Raw genomic sequence first — 22,188 nt, forward strand, 5'->3', positions numbered from 1 at the left:
GTTCCTTTTTGTTCGCTCAGCGTCTTCTTCACATCCTTCGCATTCTCAATGGCCGCTCTATTCGCTCTCCCCCTGGCTGGCGTACCTCCTTGAGAAGCACACTCGCTACCTCGCTTGTCTATGGGATTTTCCGGCAGCTGCATCCTAACCGGTATTTTGTCTCACGCAGCTGCACTATAAGCGGTAATGCGTATTCATGGTATTGCGTCTCGCATGGCTGTATTATAAGCGGTAATGAAGTTACCACACTATAATGATAGTGATGTCAGCGTGATGATGTTGCATTGACAATGGCACGGCAGTGGAACTCATGCCATGCCATCTGTCGACACACTCTGTACATGCGGCCCTGCTCCTCCTTGTCGTGCACTTTCTCCACTAGTCCAGAATGTTTTGTCGGTGATGTCAGCACTCGTGCCAACCACTCGGGATGCTCGTATTCTACCAGCATTTCAGCCCTCTCTTCTCTTGCCATTGAATTGTGCACCTTCTCGTAACTCATAACTCTGAAGCCCACGCACATGCTGTAGGATGGTGCTGGATTTTAAGAATATTGGAGTGGGAACAGTGCAGTCTTCACATTGTCATGCTCTTGGCATGTTCTGGCCAGATTGGGCCTTTGTGTCATTAAACGCTACATATCATTAGTGCTTAACCACTATGTTACCAGCAGCTTTAGTGGCTGTTTTTCAAGCGGCCATAGATACATAGGCCTAATGCAAATGCACACTAGTGAAACACATTTTTCTTTCTGTTGTGTCATTATTTAGTATTAGGTGCGAGGACAGTGTGTGAGGACATATTGTGGCTTCCGCCATGGTTTCCAGTGGCTATGGTGTTGTGTTGTTGAGCTTGAGGTCGCCGGTTTGATCCCAGATGCGGCGGTTGCATTACGATGTGGAACAAAGGCAACAGATGCTTGCGTACTTATACCGACGTGCATGTTGAAGAGCCTCAGCTGGTCAAAATATTCCGGAGTACTCCTCTGCAGCATGCCTTATAATATTGTGGTTTTGGCATGTGAAACCTCGGAAGCCATCATACCTTTCAGTTCAATCAGAACGACATCTTTGGCCGTCTGCACACCGTAAAATGTGACTCTGCATACCTTTATAGTGCAAGCACCTTAGCCACTTGCCAGCAGTTCCGTTGCTGGCTGAATTTCTACAGTGGCTGTAAGTTTTATTGCTCATACAATGCAATTCATCCGGATGGCCTTTGTTAATTTCCTGCAAAGGAGCGTATCTCGCCGCATAGTATTATCTGCCGCATGCGCCACAGCGCGCGCTATCACGTACATAGAAACTTGCTGCAATTTTGTGTCTTTAGCCTAGCAGGCAGCCCGAAGAGAAGAAAAAAAAAGAAGTCGATTGCGATAGCAAATTAGTAGACAGCTGTACAAAGTAAGGATAATAGGTTTATCGGCCGTATAAACTTCTAAACATTTGTTTACTAGCTAAGTTAACAAGCACGGTGTCGTGCGCACAGGTAAACATAAACACATCTCGCTCGATGACCGCGGAAACTCGCTGTCAAAACGCTGGAGACAGGAAGTGCGGCAGCAGCAGCGAGTGAATTGACCTTTGTGCTGTCTCTCGCTTCAATGCGAACCAAACGTCGAAAGCACAGCGCATACTAAGCTACCGGCACTAGGCGTACTTTCTCCACATCGCATATTGCTTTGAAGATGAGGCCCGCGCGGGCACGCACTTTGTGCACTTTGCAGATCGCTTTCGAGGTAGGCCGCCCGCGCGGCCGCGCCGTAAGCAGCAGCCGCCGGGGTAGAACCCCCTTCCCCTCCCCCCGTGCCGCGCGCGACAGAAGACGGCGCGCTTTCGCCCCGCCTTTCTCCCTCGCGCGCGCAAAATTGAGCCAGGATCGTCGACTGACCCTCGCAAGCTTTCACTCGCATATAACAGCGTACGGCGCGCGGTGACGATGTTGTGTTTGGACTTTAACGGAACATCACAGCGACATCGACGCCGACGGCAGAAGTGCGCTTGGAGTGTCCATATAATTGCTGTCGCAATAAATTATGCGCGAAGTACCGAAGCCTCACGCCAGCCTCGGCGGCCCCACAACCTAAGCACAGCCCGCTTTAGATAGTAGAGAGCTTTAGCGTGTCCGGCATTCGGGTAAACGCAAGCGGACTGGTCGTTTTACCGGATGAGTGGAGGCGCAAGCGTGAACGGCCTGCACGGTGCAGCCACCTGGTGGCGCAGAGCTCAACCAGACAAACACAGCTAATATTGCGGTAGCATAGTGTATTCTACTTCCCTGCAGGTGTAAATGTTCGCGGCAGCATCGTAATCGTGTTGCTGCCGAAAATTTACACCAGCAGCAAAGTAAAAATTGACCTCTGTTAAAAAAACGTTCAGCAGCGAGTTGAAGCACATTTGATAATCGCTTCCTAAGGCACCAATGGAGGCTTACCGAAATCCTTGAGACGAAAAGTACACATTCGGTGCATTTTGAGAGTGCTAGGCTATGGGGATGAAGGTTGGAGCATAACCAAGAAACTTGAAAGGAAGAAGGACGGTGCAATGAGCGGTGCCGCAGAAAAGGACAAGCGTAATGTTAGCAAATAAAAGGGCTGCTGTATGAGTGAGATATCAAGCACAGATAGGTGATGTTCATGGTCGAGATTAAGAGGAAGATGTGTGCAGTTGGGCAGGTAATGTAACGCGCGGGACCGATCATTGGTGAATTATTAGAGTGGCAGGGTGCCAACCAAAGGGAAATTGATGGCGGCAAAGTGTTTGGCTGGGTGATGAGGTTAAGTAATTGGCAGGCATGGGTTGGAGTCGGGTGATACAAGACAGGGGTAATTGGAGATCGCTGGGAGTCGTCTCCAGTATGCAGTGCACAAATAAGCCGCTACTGATGATGATTGTGCGAAAGCACTCTACTATGCCAAATCTGAGCTGACCTGCTCCTCAGCGAATAAGTTTGCGTGCAGTGTTGTCGCCGAGTCAGCACGCACTTTACTCTCTGCCACACACACGTGGACTATAGCCACCGCTTCGCTTCCATAATCTTACCAAGCTTTCATGCTTAATGCCACGTGACTGCTCACGTGCTTCGATGCGTGGGAACTATTCCAGAGACGGGGCGTGTGGCGATTTTTATGGCGCTGCATTTACCCCGAGAGAGCTTTAGCTTGTCTGTATACTCGTATTACAATTCGTGGCGGCTAGCGCCTTGAGACGCTGTGTTTACACTGCAGGGCCTTCAGGATCGACCCATATTTTCCGTTCGACACTTCTAGAGTGGGTGAAGATTGCCTATAACGGTATCGCAATAAAATATTTTATTGCGCCGCGTGGGTGTTCTCTTCACAGCAAAATCATAAACGATCGGCACGGTAACGACCGCGTCGCTACCGACGCTGTAAACCAGTATAGCTGAATACAGTAATGGTAGGTTACTGCAGTATTGGCTTTGTGACACTCGACGTCACAAGGTGTCGCTAACAGCAAAAGTGCGCCCGAAAAGTGTGCTCGCTTCTTTCAAGAACGAGCGCGCGCACTCCTTTTAGCCCAGGAAGCGCGCGCGCGGCGCCTGGCGAACTGGACTCGGCACTCTTGGCAAATAAATGCTCCGTTCGTTCTTTCCCACCTGCCTTTCCCGTTTTCCCTAACCATCGTGCTTATACGTTTCCCTTCGGGCGACATTTATCGACCCTTCGCGGCGGCGGCTGCGGCCGAACGGGCTGCGTACGTTGGCGTGCATAATTGGCGCGCCATTCACTTCTGTCACTTGTCATTTGGCGCAACGTCCCTCTCCAGTTGCTGCAACGAACCGGAGAAAAAAAAGAAAAAGAACCTCGTTGTACGAATGCCGCCAGAGCACCTGCTACCCCCTCTTTCTAACTCCGTCTCTCCCTTTCGTCTCGTCTCTCTCCTGCGTTCATTTTCTCCCGTTTTCCCCTTTGACGCCTTCTTTATTTTTTATTTTTTGCATCCCCCACGGCTGCGTTTTCTCGTTCAGCCAATAACCCGGGGCGAACACTGCATGTTGCGATCTCGGCGCCGAAGAAGCTTGCGCAGCTCTTTGTCTTTCTTTTTTTCTTAGAAGGATATAGTAGTTACCCGGTGCTCCTTTTGTTCGACACCTTTTTTTTTTCCCATCAGAGTTTACTTTCCTTCTTTCTATCGGCGTTCCGCCATCTCCTACCTCCGGCACCTCATTCATTCGGAATTAATTCCATTTGCTCTGTTATCGTTTCCGCCGCTACTTCCGACTGGCCGGACCCTTTCGGGAAACCTTCGCTTCGATGCTCTTCCCGTTTTTTTTTGTTTTTTTTTTTCTGTTTGTCGTCTGCTACTGGCGGCGCCCGCGGGCAGCCATCTTGTTTGCGAACGCCGCTTAATTCTCTCGCCGCACCTGCGGCACTCTCCTCGGCCGGCTTTCTGCGGCTGCAGTGGTTTCCCCGCTTTCGGTTATTTTAACGCCACAGCGTTGAGGGCCCCGTGTCACAGAAAATGCGGCGTCGTTGGCCGAAACAATCATCCCGAACCATCCCAACCGCGCAGCCCCCCCCCCCGTGGCGCATGGCGTTAGTGAACGAAAATGGAATTTCTCAAAGTAAGATCCGTCAGAAAAATCGTAAAGTACGACTTAACCACACTCCTACAGACGTGGATAGCGTCGGATTGTAATTTGAATATACGAGAAAACGTAATTTAGTTGCCGGGAAGCCTGATGAGCAGCCCGGGATCTTTGAATGCTATCGCGTTCCACTCTTAAAGGCGAAGCTTAAGCGTCCTCCATTTTTTTTTTTTTCGTTTATTCGCGCCCGTCAGCAGCTCTGTCCAGTGTGTGTGTGCGCCGCTCCTCGGCGTCGTCGCAAGTGAGGGTGTTTCATTTCCGCAGTTTCTTCCGCCGCGGAACCACAACCACTTTTCCGCTCGCGTCTGGTTCGCCGCGTTTGTTTCAACTTCGTTCCTTTTTCGGCGGCTCTCTCATAGCCGCTTTCTTCCGCAAATCGTTGACGGCAGTCCCGTTTCGGAAGCACGGTTGGTCGAGCTATATAGTTTTGTACAAAATGCGCGATTTGGTACAGGCGCTAAGAAAGGAGGTCAACGATAAGAAGGAGGAGTAGGCGCGAACCTGTACCGCTCATTGCCAACTGACTTTTTCATCGGGAATGTAGCGGGAAGTAAATTATTTAGCGTGTAGCGCGTCACGCTATCACACGAGCGAGAGCGATCAATATCGACGAGATTCTGGCAAAGAAATCAACCGAAATGAGAAATCGTGTATTTTCTTCTTTTTGCGGTTCTTCCGACCTCTGTTGGCCGTGCTTGCTGGGGGCTGTTGTCTAAGGCATGCGCAGGGCAGCACTGTTATAACGAATCGGCGTGCATCACGTGTTTCACGCAACTATAACCAAATTTCAAGAATGAAGTGGTACATTTTAGACGAATGAGACTAACGGCGCGTTGTCCTAAGCTGTCTTGAGTTACTCGGACTATTTCTTGACGTGCGATTAGTTGGCAAATTGGTTACGTTTGTAACTAATTAGTTACCTTCGTAACTTTGTAATCCCGCTTAGCGTGGTTCACGCGGGGCCACGTGGTGTAGGGTCTCTGCGTTCTGCCGCATTGCCGAGCAGGCACGTGATCGCTTTTGCGACAAAACACGTTAAGTGAGGAGAACACTTTATAACGCTTACATAACTGCTTCACTAGAGCTTTGCTTCACATCGATTCCAACACGTACATTGGATCTGCATAATTAGTTTTTTTCATTCAGTTTGTTTATACAAACAGAAACTTCAACCTAAACCATAAAGCTTACATAAAGTGTTCCTTTATTTATTTATTTATTTATTTATTTATTTATTTATTTATTTATTTATTTATTTATTTATTTATTTATTTATTTATTTATTTATTTAAGGTTGATCCTAATGGCACATTTATGAACGCTACCCGATTCTTAGCCATACTCCCCCTTAATTTTCAAAAGTAGTAACTTAGCGAAATGTGAATAACCCGATGTAATGGCTATCGCTGCCCGTCAAACGAAATGTAGCGCAGAAGTGGGCTTCTCCGCATAAAGACCCTTACCGCGGAGAAGCCAGCTTTACAGGCACTTGTAACGTAACGCGCAGGCAGCTCTGAAAGCTTGCTGGTGCTTGTGTAATGGAAGTCGCCCGCCTGTAAAAAGTTAATTCGCGCTGCCTCATCATTTACATCTTATTTGAAAATTTATCTCCGCTTTCGTCTTCCAATTCCGGCTAAGTTTGTGGGGTCTACCGTCTTTCGGTTTTCAGAGAGCTACGCCATTTTCGCTCACAGAATCAACACTCACTGGCGATAGTCCGGTGGCATCCCGAAGTGACACGCGTAACTGTCTTGGCTTGGCTACGAAGTGCAAGGCCTTCGCAGAGGTGCTCTACGCACAAGTTTAGGTGACACTGACTTCCCGAGAGAGCATCGGGAATTTATTTATTTGTTCGTTTTATTATATTTACAAAATACTGCAGAGTTGTTTACTAAGTCAATGCAGCAAGGTCGAAACAAAATGGAATTTCAAATGTAGTGATTACAAAAAAAAAACCCGCATTTCCCCGAAGGGGAGTATGAGGAAGTGCGAAGCACGGGGTGATGCTATGAGGGGGCGCGCGCGACTAAACTGCAGAGCCGAGCGAAGGAGACGGCAGCGAGAGAGCACGACTGACGCGCCGGCGCCACACACACAACACGTGACGGCGGAGCGAAACACGCCAGGCGGTTGGAGAGGGGGTGAGCGGTGGGGAGAGTACGCACACGAGGGGCTGTTACCGGGCGAGGAGGGAGCTGTCAGCGCGAGGGGAGAGGCGGCGGCCGAGGGTGAGTGCAAACCTAACGGCGGAAGTTCACGGGGGAGAGGCACGGAGAATTCGTAAACAAAGTTCCTCAATTTCTCTCACCCCAGATTTGGCGCCAGCTGCATTGCTCTCGGCATGGCGCCGTGACGTCACGGCGCGGAGACAGCCGCTGATGCGCGCGCGCAGCCACGGCGAGCGGAGGTGTTTCCGCGGCGATGGCAGCCGCCGGCCGCGCCGGCCAGCTGCACAACGCGCCGTGAGCGTAGAAATTTGTGCACGTCACGGCGCGGCCGTTTGCTGCTGCAGGGGCAGACGGGGTTTGATGAAGGCCGCATTGAGGGAACAGCTGCTCGAGAAAGGACTGGCCTATGGGGCACGCCAAGATACTTTCCGGAGCGAGGGCGAGGCGCACACCATCGTTTCTCTGGGCGTTTTATCACCGGCGCAGCCACGGAGCGAGAGGGCGAGAGCGCGCCGCCATTTATACAGTACACACACGAGGCATTTTCTGGCTGTTTCCCGCGAAGTCAACGTCGAGCCAGCAGTCAGGGGGCGATGACGTCGCTGCGCCGTTGCTACAGACGCTCCTCTCCGCTCCTCGCGCCGTTGCTAGGGGAGAGGAGGAGGAGCGCGGTTGCCGGCGGAGTTTTTCGGGGTCGCTTAAGAAGTGCATTCGCACTTAATATAAAGAAAGATAAAATGGGAAAAGGCTGTAGGAGCGCCTGTGTTGCTGTTGTGTACGATCACATGTAATAACAGTATAAGAAATTCTGTAGAGCTATTGGAAAATATTTAGCAAGTATGACATGTTGTTCAGGTAACTTATTCCAGTGCCTAAATGCATCTCCTTTCTCGTAAACTTTCATCATCATTATTATTATTATTACTATTATTGTTGTTGTTGTTTCAGTTGGGACAGACGGTATATTCACGCGCGTTCATCGTTTAACTTTTCCCCTGTGACCGTTTTGCACTGTCTAACCACTGCTGCAAAATTTTAAACAAATTTTACATGTATCCGGAATTTCTAGAATGTTGTCGCCCGATTTTATAGCCTAAGATTCTTATCTAATCAGATTGCTTGCGCGAGGCGAGTAGTGGCGCACATTCTCGAACGTACTCGATGTCTGACCATATTTCGACAAGCAACGACTGTGCTCGCCGCCATCTTAGCGCTTTGGGTGTTGCTTGTGTTGCTGGGCAGTTAAAATTAAATTTTGAACTAGCGCTTCTGGCAGCCTAATTTTCTTCACCGTCACTATACAACCAAACTGTATATGGGGTGCTTTTTAAAGACCATACAAAATTTTAAAGTATCGCCTGTGGCAGATAGCGTAATTGTAGTCTTTGACCTGGATTACCCGAAGCGGCGGACATTGCTGGCACGAGAAATCAAAGAGCATGATCGAATAACCAACAAAAAACACTAATGAACTTTTTAATTAATTGCTTTACGACACGTATTGCAATTTACGAGTTGTAGCCGGCGAAATTGCGAGGCATATTTACTTGGATCGAATACTAAACTGTGTGGCGCCTGTTTCGAGATATGCGCCGTCAAACTCGCCTCAAAAATGCATTGTTGTTCCACTTACTTTTTTTTAAGGAAACGTCGTTTTACGCATTGAAGCACAAAAGTAACTGGGACGCCGATGCATTTTGTCGCCAACTTTGGGAATGAATATCTCGAAACTGGTGTCACGCTGAAAATTCGTTCCAAGTGGATATGCCTTGGAATATGTGACTTAAAGTAAATAATTAAAAGGTTAATTACTGAATTTTGCCGATTAGTTGATTAAGCATTTCGATTTCTCGTGCAAGTAACGTCCGCTATCTGCCACAAGCGATTAAAAAAGATTTTATGATCTAAAAAAAGCATTACGCACAAACTTCCCTGGACTTGTCTAAGTATGCCTAAGCATTGTGCCACTTGCTCATCTCCACGCAGCCCGATGTCATTATCAATGTTACGAAAGTTGATCCGACCAGCATAAACGACAGCGCAAGTTGAATTGATGACGCGATCAAACTGCTTCAGGTGGCGGCGCCAGATGCGCTGATGACCATCCGATCATGATAAGCCGTTATCGCTTTTCGGCGCCTTATCCATCCGCGTCGAACCATCACCAACCGTGATCGACCGCATACCGGTGGCGGGCTGCGTACGGCGCGGCCGCGCGGGCGCCCTATCTGCGATGGGGACAGAGTGCGCCGAGTTCTGATAGCATCGTGTGCGCTGTGTTCTCGCCGCATAAGTTCGCGTTGAAGCGAGAGGCGGCACGAAGGTCAGTTCGCACGCTAGTGCCGCCGCGCTTCGTCTTACGTGACGTACGGACAGGTTTCCTCGTTACGTCGGCATAGAGATGATTACGCATTTAAAACCCAACCCGCTGTCATATACTCACACTGTCCCGAGTCCCCGGGGCATTTTTGTTGTTGTTGGGGACATCGTTCTGGGCGGCCGAAAACAGTACCGCGGGGCCGGCACCCGATGGAGTCGGCATGACCGTATATATATCGCTGCCGCGGGAACACCGGGGAAGCCCCACAACGTGAGCGGCTCCCTCGACGGGCTTCTTCCTGCCGTCATCGGCTCGCTGACGCGATGGGGAAATCCCGCGGCTGAGCTGTCGGGAATGCGGGGAAAAAAAGAAAGCGACGCGAAGTTTTTCTCGCAGGAGCCCTCTGTAACCGCTTCCGGAACGAACATCTCTCGTTCTTACGTGTATGTTTGACTCGAGGGCGTGTCCACGTGGTTTGTTGTATCGCAGCTTAGGCGGATCACTCACTCACTCACTCACTCACTCACTCACTCACTCACTCACAACACACACGCACTCACTCACAACACGCACACACACACACACACACACACGCGCACACACGCACACACACACACACACACACACACACAGCACGTACAGCTTAAAGGGACACTAAAGAAAAATATTACGCCGAGCTACTTCGATAGGTTATACATATTTACCCTTTTCGCGGAGTAGTTTGTTCTAGCGAAACGAGATGGCGCTTTCGGTGGCGCGCCGTACGTCGCCTCAGCGACCACGCACGAATACGGAACCATTACCGTTTCTACCTTGCTGTGTGCGATCAGCTGTCGGAAATGCAACCGAGTTTTTGGCTAACGCACTGATATCAGAACCGAGTTCTGATAGCATCGTGTGCGCTGTGTTCTCGCCGCATAGTTCGCGTTGAAGCGAGAGGCGGCACGAAGGTCAGTTCGCTCGCTAGTGCTGCTGCGCTTCGTCTCACGTGACGGACGGGCATGTTTTGAAGACGTGTGCAGTAGTTGGCTGTAAAAATAGTCACTGGCATATTAAGGCATGTAATAAATATCTGCGGCCAAGTCCGTACGTGTTTCCGGCACTTCCAGATGTACGGCTTTCCTCGAGGATACCGAAATTTGCTCATCCGCCAGCGTTGTATCACTAACCTTCAAAGAAAGGGCTTCAGCCCCGGTACGTCGGCAAGAGCGAGTACCGCTCGTTAAACAATGATAAAGGGAGTAGCGCCGCTTCCTGTCATAGTATGTTTCGCAAGTAGGAGGTTTCGAAAGGACGGAGGATATGTGCGCACATATTGGTGCCAGTCAGTCACTGCAGTCAGTCACTGCAGGTCTGTCGAACTGCAGCAATGAATGTGTGTCGCTTTTTGACGAGGGTCTAAGTCCAGGGTCTAAGGATTTTTTTTTTTTTTGTCAACGAGCATTAGGTTATCTAATGCGCTATATACGGAGTAGAAGGCGCCTGTAATCGCAGCTACAGATGCAGGGGAGATTATATCGATAGAGTTATCACACCCGCAACTGTCGCAAGAAAATGCACCACCCATCGCAATGAGAAACGAATAAGTCGAACCCGGATATATCGAATCTGAAAGGTATCACAAAAAAAATCGAGATATAGGTAATTCGATATATAAAGTGAAAGCTTTGTCAAAAATTTTCAAGGAGATTTTACAGTTGTTCGTTATGCACAGTAATTCTTTATATGTGCGTTCGATATATCCGGGTTCGACTGTACGGCTTTGCGAACGCCACATCCAACCACAAGCGACGCAGTTATATGTTGCGTCGAAGCGGGCGATACCTTGAATTGTGTACCTGAAGCTTCAGGGAAGGGTCGAGGGTTAGAGCTAACGCCGTCTCCAACTGTATATGGTGTCGATAAAATATAACTTGGGTGTGACCATAGAGTTTCTCACTATAACACCTAGAGGGTAAACAGGCGCCACCGTCTATGCGAGTTTCTTAAAGGGCTGCCGTGCCCTCATGGGAATGACGGGATATGTGTCTGCGAGGCTTGTGTTGGCTGGTGTTGTACGAGGCTTCGTCTAAAACGTAGATATGGCTACACAAATAATGCGTTCTTAAAGTAAAATCTACATAAAAGGCTTTCATTCACCCATATTACATCTCTCAATAAAGTTTACTCACCTACAATGCAGGATCAAGCAAAGAAAAGCAAGAAGAGACGACAAGTTGTTTCAAAGTGAGCGAGAATCTTGTCGTCTGCCCTCCAACTTTAGCAGCCAGCTGACACTTTTTACGTTTCATATAATTGTGCATCCAATATTATGTCCTCAAAATTAAACAAAACATGTTTTGTGTAATAATAAAGCTAAAGCAGTTTTTTACGTGCTGTTTTAGCAGGAAATGAATCATTGTGACAGACGGAACGGTGCTAGCCAGGCGCGTCTTCAAGGCCTTCGGGCTCTCCAGGAACGATGCCAATCCGAATCCACAATATACCGGCATTCCCTTGCATACCACAGTGCAGCAGCGCCACATTTCCCTCTAGGTTTTATAGTGTGAAACTCTATGGGTGTGACAGGCACCACGAGAAATGGATGAAGCACCCTAAACGACCTCGTTAAAAAATAAAAAAAAGTACGCATAAATGCCCTGCTGGTATTTTATGGTCCTCGGTGTATAAACCTCTTCTGGGCTGCCTGCGTTCTTATCTTTTCAAAAATAAATAAATAAAAAAATCTTTATCGTTTGTTTTGTTTTCGCTCCTATTTCACACCAAGGGCACCTCTTTTTTTTCCCGTGTTGTTCGATAAAACATTTTGCGTTTTTTTTATTAGCCTGCTTCGTCGAGAAAGAGAGATAAAAACAAACAAAACAAGAACAGTTGCATACGCACTTCGCCATCTGAGAAGCGAGCTGCTGCAAAGACCTCTGCAGCTGTCGGCATAGCCAAGGTTAGGACAAATTAGGAGAAACTCATGCCCACGACTGTAGAACGATGCTGATAAAGAGAGATTGAGAGAGAGAGAGAGAGAAAGCGGTACGAGTTCTCTTCCGTATTTTGCTTCTTTTTCATGGGTAAATTCGCGGAATTCTTTTTCAACACCGATCGGGCGGAATGACACCGTCGAGCGCCCACCTGCAGAGAACTCGGCGCGAATCCCTAATGAACGTGCGGAGTACTTGGCGCAGCAGCGCGGACGCACGACACTATATAGCGACCTTCGACCCTCCTTCGCCTGCAGTGGCTGTCACGCGCAGCAGCGCCGTCCGCGCCACATGTCGCATCAGCCGCAAGAGGGTTCGATGGCATATCCTCCTTGAGCCTGACTCCCATCGTGTCCACTGTAAGTGCATGTGGAAAGACGGCCGCGCTTGGATGCGTCGATTCGGGGACGTCCAACGTCCCTGCTACGGAAACACGGGAAATCTTATGCGCTTTACTGTATAAGCTATCTTTCCGTGGAAGGTACGCAACAGACGATCACGCACGCATGCGCACGCAAACACACACACACATACGCAAACATACGCAAACACACGCATGCGCACGCACACACACACATACATACGCAAACACACGCAAACACGCAAGCACACGCAAGCACACACAAACACACGGAAACACACATCTGTACATCCTCTGAATGGAAGTTAGGTCGGGATGCAACTCTTGTCACGGTATAAGATTCCCAAAAATTGCGATGATGGCTCGTTCCTTCTCCACGAGAAATGTTCGTACCCGAACCAACCGGCTTCAACCGGCCGATATTAGTATGGGCCTGTTTATTGCTCTGATATGCGCTACTATAAGTAACACAACGGGTAAGGCTAATAATCGCGCGGTACACGCTCGTTCTGACTCCTGTCGTTGCAGGGAAGAAGGCTTCGTAGTTAACTTATTTTTTTTCTTCTTTATCTTCTCCGCTCTGTTTATTTTAAAGTATTTCTTCGAGTCAACTAGAGAGGTGGAGAGCGTTCACGGCGCCCTACGGGAACCCGAATAAAAGCTTACTCCAAACAACTGGACGAGTGGTCGTGTCGTCTCTTTCCAGGAGAGTTATTTATTCATTTTTTTAAAGACAGTATCTTATTGCCAAGTCACGTATCCCCACTTTTTTTGTGCCAGGTATGCCTGTATCTAGCCTCTTTCGTGGACCGATCTCCTCGGTATGTGCAGTCTAAAAATGTGGGCCTTTCCCGTGGGTATGTGCGGTCTAAAAATGTGGTCCGACCACGAAGATAGTGCATTTAAAGAAATTAAGGAGACCTAAACTGATCCCACCCTCCTCACGGGAAGGCTGACGCGATATAGTGTAGTGTGCAGTGGCTCCGCCCCATTATCACCCCCCCCCCCCCCACCTCCCCTCTCAACTCGCTCAAGAAGACATTGTCTTTGATCGACGTCAACTGGAGGTTGAATCACCTTTCATTCCCCCACCCCGCCTCGTTACCTGTGTGTCTACAACCGCAGTCCAACAAGAGCGGACGTTCGAGCTTGATGGCACTGAGTTCGTGCAAACAAGAGCGCAAACACCAGGGACGGATCCAGAGTATAGCATCAGAGTGCCGTGGGCTTAGTGCGGTCTCGGCAAACACAAGAACGACTGACTCGAAGAACATTGCTTGCCACGACGCTGCAAGCAATGCACGAAGCGTAGCCTTGAGCCCACTGCGAAACTGGTGGCTGCTCCCCGCTGTTTGTCCAATGATCGTTCTCTCTTGACACAGGGATCGACTCGCGCGCGACATATTTGAAGAGGAGGGGTACCTATCAGTACCTCTTCCGTATAGCCTTCGCCGCGAAAGAGCTCACATATCAGGGAAACGCGGGTAGATATTGTTTTCTGAAACTCTCCCCTCTGTTCCTTCCGTTGCGTTTTCGCATGCAGGAGTTCCCTCTTGTAAATGTTGTTGGTATCGCAGCAGCAGCATCGTGGCGCTCCGCGATTATCAACGAAACCATTGCACGCGCCATTTCCCTTCTCCATACCACGCACGGATGATCTTAACGACTTGCGACCGCGGCGATCTCGGAGGGTCGTATCGGCGCTCTGCTCGGGCGTTTCGGTCGCCGCCCGAGAGGCGGCGCTCGGACACTTTGGCGCAGATGGGGAAGAAACGGGAGCTGGGGAAAGGGTGGGGCGGCGGGGGAAGGAATAAGGGATCGAAGCGGCGGTCCCCGCCCTTCCGCCCCAAAAGGGCGATGTCGCGCGACGTTTTGTGTTTTTATCTGGCCGTTAGCTGGCTTTTTCGCCTCCTCCCCTTCGCTCCCCGCCGCGTCGTCGTCCCGATTTTCATAACCTTCTCGTTCGCTCGTTTTTCTCCCCATTGCGGGAGGAGCATGTTTCGTTCTTTTTTCTTTGTTCGTGTTGATGCGTTGTTAAAAGAGCCCGCGAGGGAAAAACGCTCCCGCGAGTTTTTGGCCGGCTGCGCTGACCGACTCGGGGCGCGTTGCTCGGACCGTCCGACGACGAAAGGGGAGGCTCCGGGAGTGCCGGTGTCGGTCCAGCGAATGGCTATTTCGCGGGAGTGGTGAAGAAAATATATATACCGGCCGATCGGCGAAACGCGCGTCCTAAGCGGCCGCTAAGGGAAAAATTGCGAGGGACAACCTAGGGAGGGTCTTCCCGCCTCCCCCCCCCTTCCCCTTTTGGCCCGACTTCACTCCCACCTCGGCCTTCTTTCGTCCGACTGCGGCGCCCCTCGGCGGCGGCGCGGGGAAAAGGGCGGCAGCGCGCGCGCGCGATCGCTCGAGCGTTTTGTTGTTATTTGCGTTTTCCCCTTCTCGTAAACCTTTTCCGACCGTCGCTGGCCAGGCCAGGTTCGCGCTAGCGACCCCGCAGCCGCCCGACCATCGTGGAGAGGCACGCCCGCGCTTTCTCGCCGCGCGCTGCGGTCTCTGCGCCTCGCTCCAGTTTGCCCTCGTGTGCGCGCTCGGGCTGTCTTCCGTGGCGTTTCGCGCGAACGCATCGAAAGCGGCGAAGTTGGGTGGGCTTTCATCTTCACGGCGCCACCGAGAAATACAAGACTCCTGCGAGAAAGCCGTCGCGAGAGATTAAAAAAAGAAGAAGAAAGGAAGGAAGTGTCTACGCCGCCGAAGGATCCCCCGGACACGCGTGCGCGCAACCACCACACACTGCGGCTGTCCGGCAGGAGCGTGCTCGCTTTCCCGCGCAAGTCGTCGCAGCGCCTCGCCGCTTCCCGGCGTTGCGGCGGCGGCCCGCCGTGAGTGCACCGACCGCGGCTGTTTCTCAACAGCGGGGCCCGACCACCACTACCGCCGCATCGCGCGTTCGCCGCGCGCTATGAGTACCCCGCGGCCGGCCCTCGGGTGTCGTAACAGCCGGGCCGGCCCGACGCGCAGGAAAAGCGGACGAAGCAGCAACAGCAGCACCGGCAGCAACGTCGGACGAGGTCGGCGCTGCTACTACGCCGCTGGGCCGACGGCGACGCCGCCCGCAAATAGCAGCCGCCGCCGAACGTCAACATCGCCGAGGCGGCGCGCCCAAGAGCGCAGCGCGCCCGTGGCCGGCGGCAGCTCGCCGCTGCGTCTGTTGCTCGCCCATCGTCACTTGACCATCCGGCCGTCTTCGTTGCTGTTTGTGGCCACCACCGCTGCGCCGTCGTTTCATCCGCTGCGTGCCGCGTCCGCTATGGCCTGGTGTCCGGCACATCATCTGTCGTGCGGTGCGGAACCGTGCTTGCCGTTACCGTCGGTCGCGCGGTACGTCCGTTGTTGAGGGGCCTGGACCGAATAAGTGCATTTTTTTTTTTGTAGTTCCTTTGGCACGAGCAGCGCGTCCCACTGCTACGATGATGCCGGGTTGAAAGAACGGCAACGTTTTGTTGAGCCGGTGTCTCACGCTCTCTCGACGGTTGTCGGATGCCGCTCCTCGGATCGACGCTCCGAAGTGCAACGAGCAGGTTGACGGACTGTTCGAGGTTGTTTATTTTGCATTTGGTATGCTCTCGTAATACTTGAAAAAAAATATGTATATGTCACTAGCCAGGCATATTGCGAATTCTACTTCACCTCGAGCGCTTCTCCATGGAGGGGCCTGTCGAGTGTGACCAACGGAAAAGCATCAGTGTCCATGGATGCATGAAGGCACCAACTTGACCTGCCCAGGAAATGGAAAATTTCTCTTGCTGAGGACTTTAATGGGAAAATATAAGAAGAAAGGAAAATAACTCGGCAGTTCTAACGCAAGCACAAGTTTGGGACCGTCACCCCCCCGCCCTCGACCCCTTTCGAAGACATATCTCGCAACCGCTTCACGTCGTCCGCTTCTAGAAGCCGTCGGCGCGCAGCACATCATTATCTTATCAGCGACATCCTGCAACGAAAAAAAAATATATATATAGATATATAAAAAGGAAGACAACAACATATCGTTTTTGCGGTCAATCTGCGAAGACCCGCCCCGCCGTCAGCTATCGAAAGGCCGTCGTCTCGTCAACCGTTGCCTGCAGACAATGCGAGAAGCCTATTCTATTGTTCCTGTACGTCTGACGACCGAGAGGTGTTCGTGCATTGCGGTGGGCGTCGTGTAAACACTCCCGCTCCGAATAGCGTGTCCACGGTTACGAGGTGGATTCCGTGTGAACAGTGCAACTAGATCGTCGGAAGACCCGGCGAGGAACTGCGTCGCGACGTCCGAGCGTCAACTCCGGCGGTGATGTGGACGTTCGTCGGCGCGGCCAGCATTGGCGGCACGATGGCGCGTGCCGGTTGCGGCGGAGGCTGCATCGCCAACAGCTGCGGCAGTGAAGGCGCGACCGCCTTGGTGACGGTGTTCGAACTGATGCGACGCACGTGGCCGGCGGTCCCTCCCGGACCCGCACCGATCTCTAGCCGGGATGAGTGCCCAAGCGCCGGTGACGACGATCAGCGTGCCGTCGTTCTCGCATAGCCTACGCCCACACCTCTGCCGTCTGTCCTCGTCAATGAAGTCCGCGTAGTTGTGCATTCTTCCCTTGCTTGTGTATCCGGTTTTTTTTCTTTCTTTCTTTTTTACTTTCTAAATTTGATATACCTCAACATGTGCAAGAGCCCTCGGAGATCAGGAGAGCATCACCGAGAATAGGTGGGTTCCGGGAGCAGCAGTTCAAGGGAGGTATTTTGTAAGAGCCCACCTAGTGGACATGTCCATTTCGTCTGCTGTTGAAGTTCTGATTGGCTGGGGTGTGCTTCAGCAGGAGCCACAGCCAATCAGCACTTTAGCAGCAGACAAAATGAATATGTCCACTAGGTGGGCTCTTACAGAATACGTCCCCTGGGCCCTTGATGAATAATCAAAGGGCACTTTCATTTTTGTCGTAGTAATTGGTTTCCTTACTGTTGCATCCTTTTCTTTGCCACGAATACATGAGTAAACGATGTTGATCTTTGGCTCCTATGCTAGAAAATTGGCGGATGGCAGGGCCATTAAAGAGGCTCAGAACCACTTTTTTTGAACGTAACAAGAAAATGGCGCTGATCTGTAGACGAGGCTCTGTGAACATGTGAGCCAAGTATTATTGCAGTGCGTGCAGCAGGGAATTTACTATCTTGTGTAAAAAAATTAAAAATTGCTTGCTGTCTCCTTCACAATGTCGTCATGCAGCTGCGCTGCAAGCAGCCTAGCCCACCGACAGTTATTGGCTGATTTCGTGATTGCAAGAACATTCTTCATAATATTATAAATGTTAATTAAAAAAAACAAAAAAAAAGCATTTCAGCTTTGCACTTCAGGTCCACACATGCCGGTTGCACATACTTGCATCTGCTGAGCACAGCCTCCGAGATCGCAACGGCGTGCATAGACACCATGGCCGCTGTAGGGGGCTGCAACGAGCCCTCTCGTTGGTGCGACCATCAGACAACCACATGCGCTGCTAATTGGTCTCTGCAAGTGACGCAGCTCCATGCACCCGAGCACTTATCTCGCATCGAAAGAGCGCCTGAACTTGTATTTTTTCGTAAACTTTACCTGAACCAGAAGCAATGTCTTGAAGAAAAAAGAAAAAAAAAACCTTTCGGTCAGGGCTTTGCTCCCTTGCGTAGCTTCCAGAACAATAGCGGAGGCGAAACTAGAGTGAAAGCATCTATCGTGAGTGAAAGCAGATAAATCGGCATTGTTGTGATAACTACCTCTAACTCTGCTTATACTAGAAGGATTTGAAAAATGTTTGCGGTAGAAGATTCGTGAGGTGACATCCTTTAATAGTGAGGCCATTCCATGATTAGTTGGGGAAGTGTTTCATGGCTCCTTTAAACAAAACAAAAGCCTTCATTTATCCATGTAAACTCTTAGAAGGCATAGGTCAAAAGCCGCGTCACCTGTGAAGCGCCTTCAAGACCGTCAAACATTTACATATGCAATCTTTAGCTCATGTTGGTTGTAGTCTTCACAGGGATCTGGCTACTGTGGAAGTCTGCATGTAGACTGTCAAAAACATTGAGAAGGCTCTCTGCCAATCCGCTGTGGTGCCCACCTGCTGTACGGAGGTTCATATAAAGTTTTCTAATTGCGGAGGTTCATTTAAAGCTTTCTAATTGATCTTGCCGCACACTCTTCTGTATGTGCAGGGCTTGCAATATATTTGAAAATGTGGCTTCTTATTGCTGTACACATCAACATTCTATTTGTGTAGGTGCCTAACTGCTCCTTCGCCACCCCCTCTGTAATTTATCTGGCACATTCTTTCCAAGGTAGTAGCTTACAGTATGACTCGGGTGATGAAGTCATACATTATTCTAGTCACATACATTATTCTAGTCACCGTGCACGACGACCACGATGACTTGGAGATTGCCGCCTTCTTGAGTGTTGCGAAATCTTTTGTTTTCGGGCTGAGAAAACAGTTAATGGCCAGTTATCATCTGTGAAAATGAACAGTAAGCACTGTTCAGACATCATTCAAGCGATTAAGTTTCTCCAGCAGATAGAGGCGACCATGTGTGAGAACCCTGACAGATATACAGCATATGTACAATTGGGGGACATGCAGAAACTAATATAAGGAATCTGATTTTGGAGGAGTAAGATATATTTTTAGCAAAAACATCCACTGACATACCTGCAAGCTTTTACAATTTGAACGCGATAGCATTAAATTGTAAAATTCTCTCATGTCGCAGAAAATCTTGTGTCAGCGTGAGCGCCTGGGTCCGTGGCATAGAAAATCATCCCGAACCACCCCGACCATGCAGGCCCTCCGTGTGGCGCAAGGTGTTAGTGAACAAAAGTTGAATTTCTCGCAGTAAAATCCGTCATAAAAATGGTAAAGTACGACTTAACCACAACCTACAGATATGGTCGCGTCGGATTGTAATTTGAATGTATGAGAAAACATAATTCTATTGCGAGGAAACTCAAACACAAACCCCTTTTCCAGCGTTTATACCATACCAACAGCGGCGCGCTCGGGTAAGTTATTTGCGAAAATTCTATCCAGATAGCGCTCACATCCTCAGCAGGTCAAATTGGGACGTGCGTGCGTCGGGGCAATAGCAAACAACTAATAAAATAAAAAAAGGTCCTAGGGCCTTCACATTTTAATATAAGACGACTTGTATTGCCCCTGGAAAAACGTCTTCCCAGCAATGCATTCCTGTTTAAAGAGGAAGCCGACTTTAAGGGGCTTGGTGTATGCTTGGTCTTTGTAAGCTGGCTTTCCCACGTTCTCTGTTGCAGTGAAGCCTACTCATAAAGAAAAATGCGATGCGAACGGGGCCGGATAACGCTGTCGCGTTCCACTCTTAAAGGCAAAGCTTAAGCGTCCTCCAATTTTTATTCTAAAAGTGCCTGATTTCTAGAGATTGTCGTATTGATGCCAATAAGGTTACAATCTTTTATTTGCATCCTATTTAGGTCAGAACTTATCTCAACAGAATGCTTACATGTAGTCGTTGAACAATTTTTTAGAGCCTAAAATTTTGGCCACCATTACATGGATATTTCATGAATAAACATCATGAATATTTCCATTTTTCTGTGACGCAAATCTTTTTTTGATAGGAATATGGAGAAGCGTCTCTACAGAACAGAATCGGGTAACTATTTTAACATAAACTGCGCGTCTTGCCTAATGAAACAATGTTTAGTATTTTTCACAGAATTTTAGTACTTGGCTTTGGCGGTAGTATTTTTACATCCTAAGGTTAGGTCTGCCATGAAATACAGGAAACATGATGATTAGTGTAATAAACAAGATAATACTTAAGTGAAACCAAAAACTCGGCAAAAAATACATAGTAAGTGTACAATTTGATGACATGCAGGAACTAATACGGGAATGTGATGACACGAGGGAGTAGATACATTACTCTATTGCAAGCTTCAGAACAGAACTAAGGGAGCACTGGTTGACCAAAAGTAGTATTGCTTTCCTCTTAAACTCAAAAACTGAATACTTTTGAGTGCAGGTCATCTCAAAAGCTGTTGTGAAAGGTGTATGCAGCACGTTTTCAACATCATTATTTTCTTTAGTGCGAGCGATCCTGAGACATTGTGTCGGTGTGTGTACGAGTGTAGAAGTAACACCCGAAGATAATGAACACCGAGGTCAGCGGGGTCAAGTAGTTGACATTTTGCATGTCCTGCGGGGACTTGTGTCGCGCTTGAGCCTCACCCGAGCATGGTGCGTGACGCAGGGATGGACGCCTCGAAGAAGGAGACCAGATCCTGGCGATAGACGGCCAGCCATTGGACAGCAACATCTCTCACCAGCAAGCCATTGGCATCCTCCAACAGGCGAGGGGAACTGTGCAACTTGTCCTCGCCAGGGGGACACCCGTCAGTGCCACACCACCTGCCCCTCAGGGTAAGCGCAGACGCTGAAAATGAAGCCTGCAGATCTAATGCAGTGTTGGAATCTAAATGGCACGAAACTTGTTTGAGGTAGCAGTAGTATAGCGGGTGGCACAAGCACAGTCTTGTCGCATGTTGTTTAGCTGTCCGCGGTGCACGGACAAAAGCAATGTATAGAGCTGGTTGATTTAAGAATGTCGATGAGAGGTTTATGCAAATAAAAGTACGACACACATATAAATACATTTGAGGCTTCACGCACCTTGCGTCACAGTGGCACATCTGTTGCTGGGTATTGACCGAAAATGGGCACACACCCAACGACCCAAGTTGTCTACTAGGCCCGACAGAAGCCAGCAGCAAGTTGTCTGTTCGGGCACATACCTATAGGCCCAGATTGTCTACATGTATCCACAAATATATCCGGCAGGGAAACAACAAATGCCAAACCCCGAGGAAGAAGCGAAGAAAACTTCACTTCAAAAGAATTGCAGAACAAAAGTTGCTGGGAGAGCCAGTTTTTCATGTGGCCAGAGCTGAGAATTTGAAGGTGCATTTGCCAGCATTTTGGAGGCTGCAGGTGGAGTGAAAAAAAAAAGGCCTTTTTTTTTTTTTTTTTGCAGCCTAAGCTAGCACGCTGATTATGTGGTACAGCCCACATGTGTGAGTGTTTGACCAACATTGTTGAAATTGCTTACTGAACGGCTGTGCTAAAAGAATGCTTTAATCTTCTTTATTGGTAGCATTGTCTCAGAACTTTTGCTTCTGAGGGTAACTGATGGCAGCCTCACGTGCAGCGTTGTTCACTGATAGGGGAAACACCTCGCTGGTATTTAAGTGTTTACAGCAGCTTAAACCCGGCAAGAAATCCTACAGAATAATCTTTTATTGACAGTTATCCACATTAGGCATCCAACAGGGCCTATTTTTCACATGAAGTAGAATAAATGTTGACGTTACACTGGCCCAAATACTATTGAGGTGTGTGGCCTCTGGAAGTGGACTACTCTGTACAAACATGAAGTGCACTTTCGTTTGAACATTCACTAGTAACAGCATTCCCTCAATAAAACTAGAATGTTGACAGACAAGGCTATTTATTACTTCCAATTTTTGTGATATGTCCAGCCTTCAGTTTGTGGGGTCTCAAATATGCTCTTGGGACAGAGGAATGACAACACAGTAGTGTAGACAATCACAAGGCATTTATTGTGCCTTTCATACACCAATCTAGCCAGCCAAATTATTACCCATGGAACATGCCAATGGCATACGACAAATCGAGGATGTCCGACTCACTGCAA

At 49.4% G+C, this 22,188-nt stretch overlaps 1 protein-coding gene across 1 annotated transcript in view; it reads left to right on the forward strand.

The window, feature by feature from the left end:
* LOC119433733 (inaD-like protein) overlaps positions 1-22,188 on the forward strand; it is a 233,597-nt gene that overhangs the window by 29,756 nt on the left and 181,653 nt on the right. Inside the window, 1 exon segment of the mRNA XM_049658330.1 lies at positions 20,728-20,897. Coding sequence (XP_049514287.1) covers positions 20,728-20,897 — 170 coding nt within the window.

Source organism: Dermacentor silvarum, chromosome 11 (assembly GCF_013339745.2).
Source record: "Dermacentor silvarum isolate Dsil-2018 chromosome 11, BIME_Dsil_1.4, whole genome shotgun sequence".
NCBI classification, from domain to species: Eukaryota; Metazoa; Arthropoda; class Arachnida; order Ixodida; family Ixodidae; genus Dermacentor; species Dermacentor silvarum.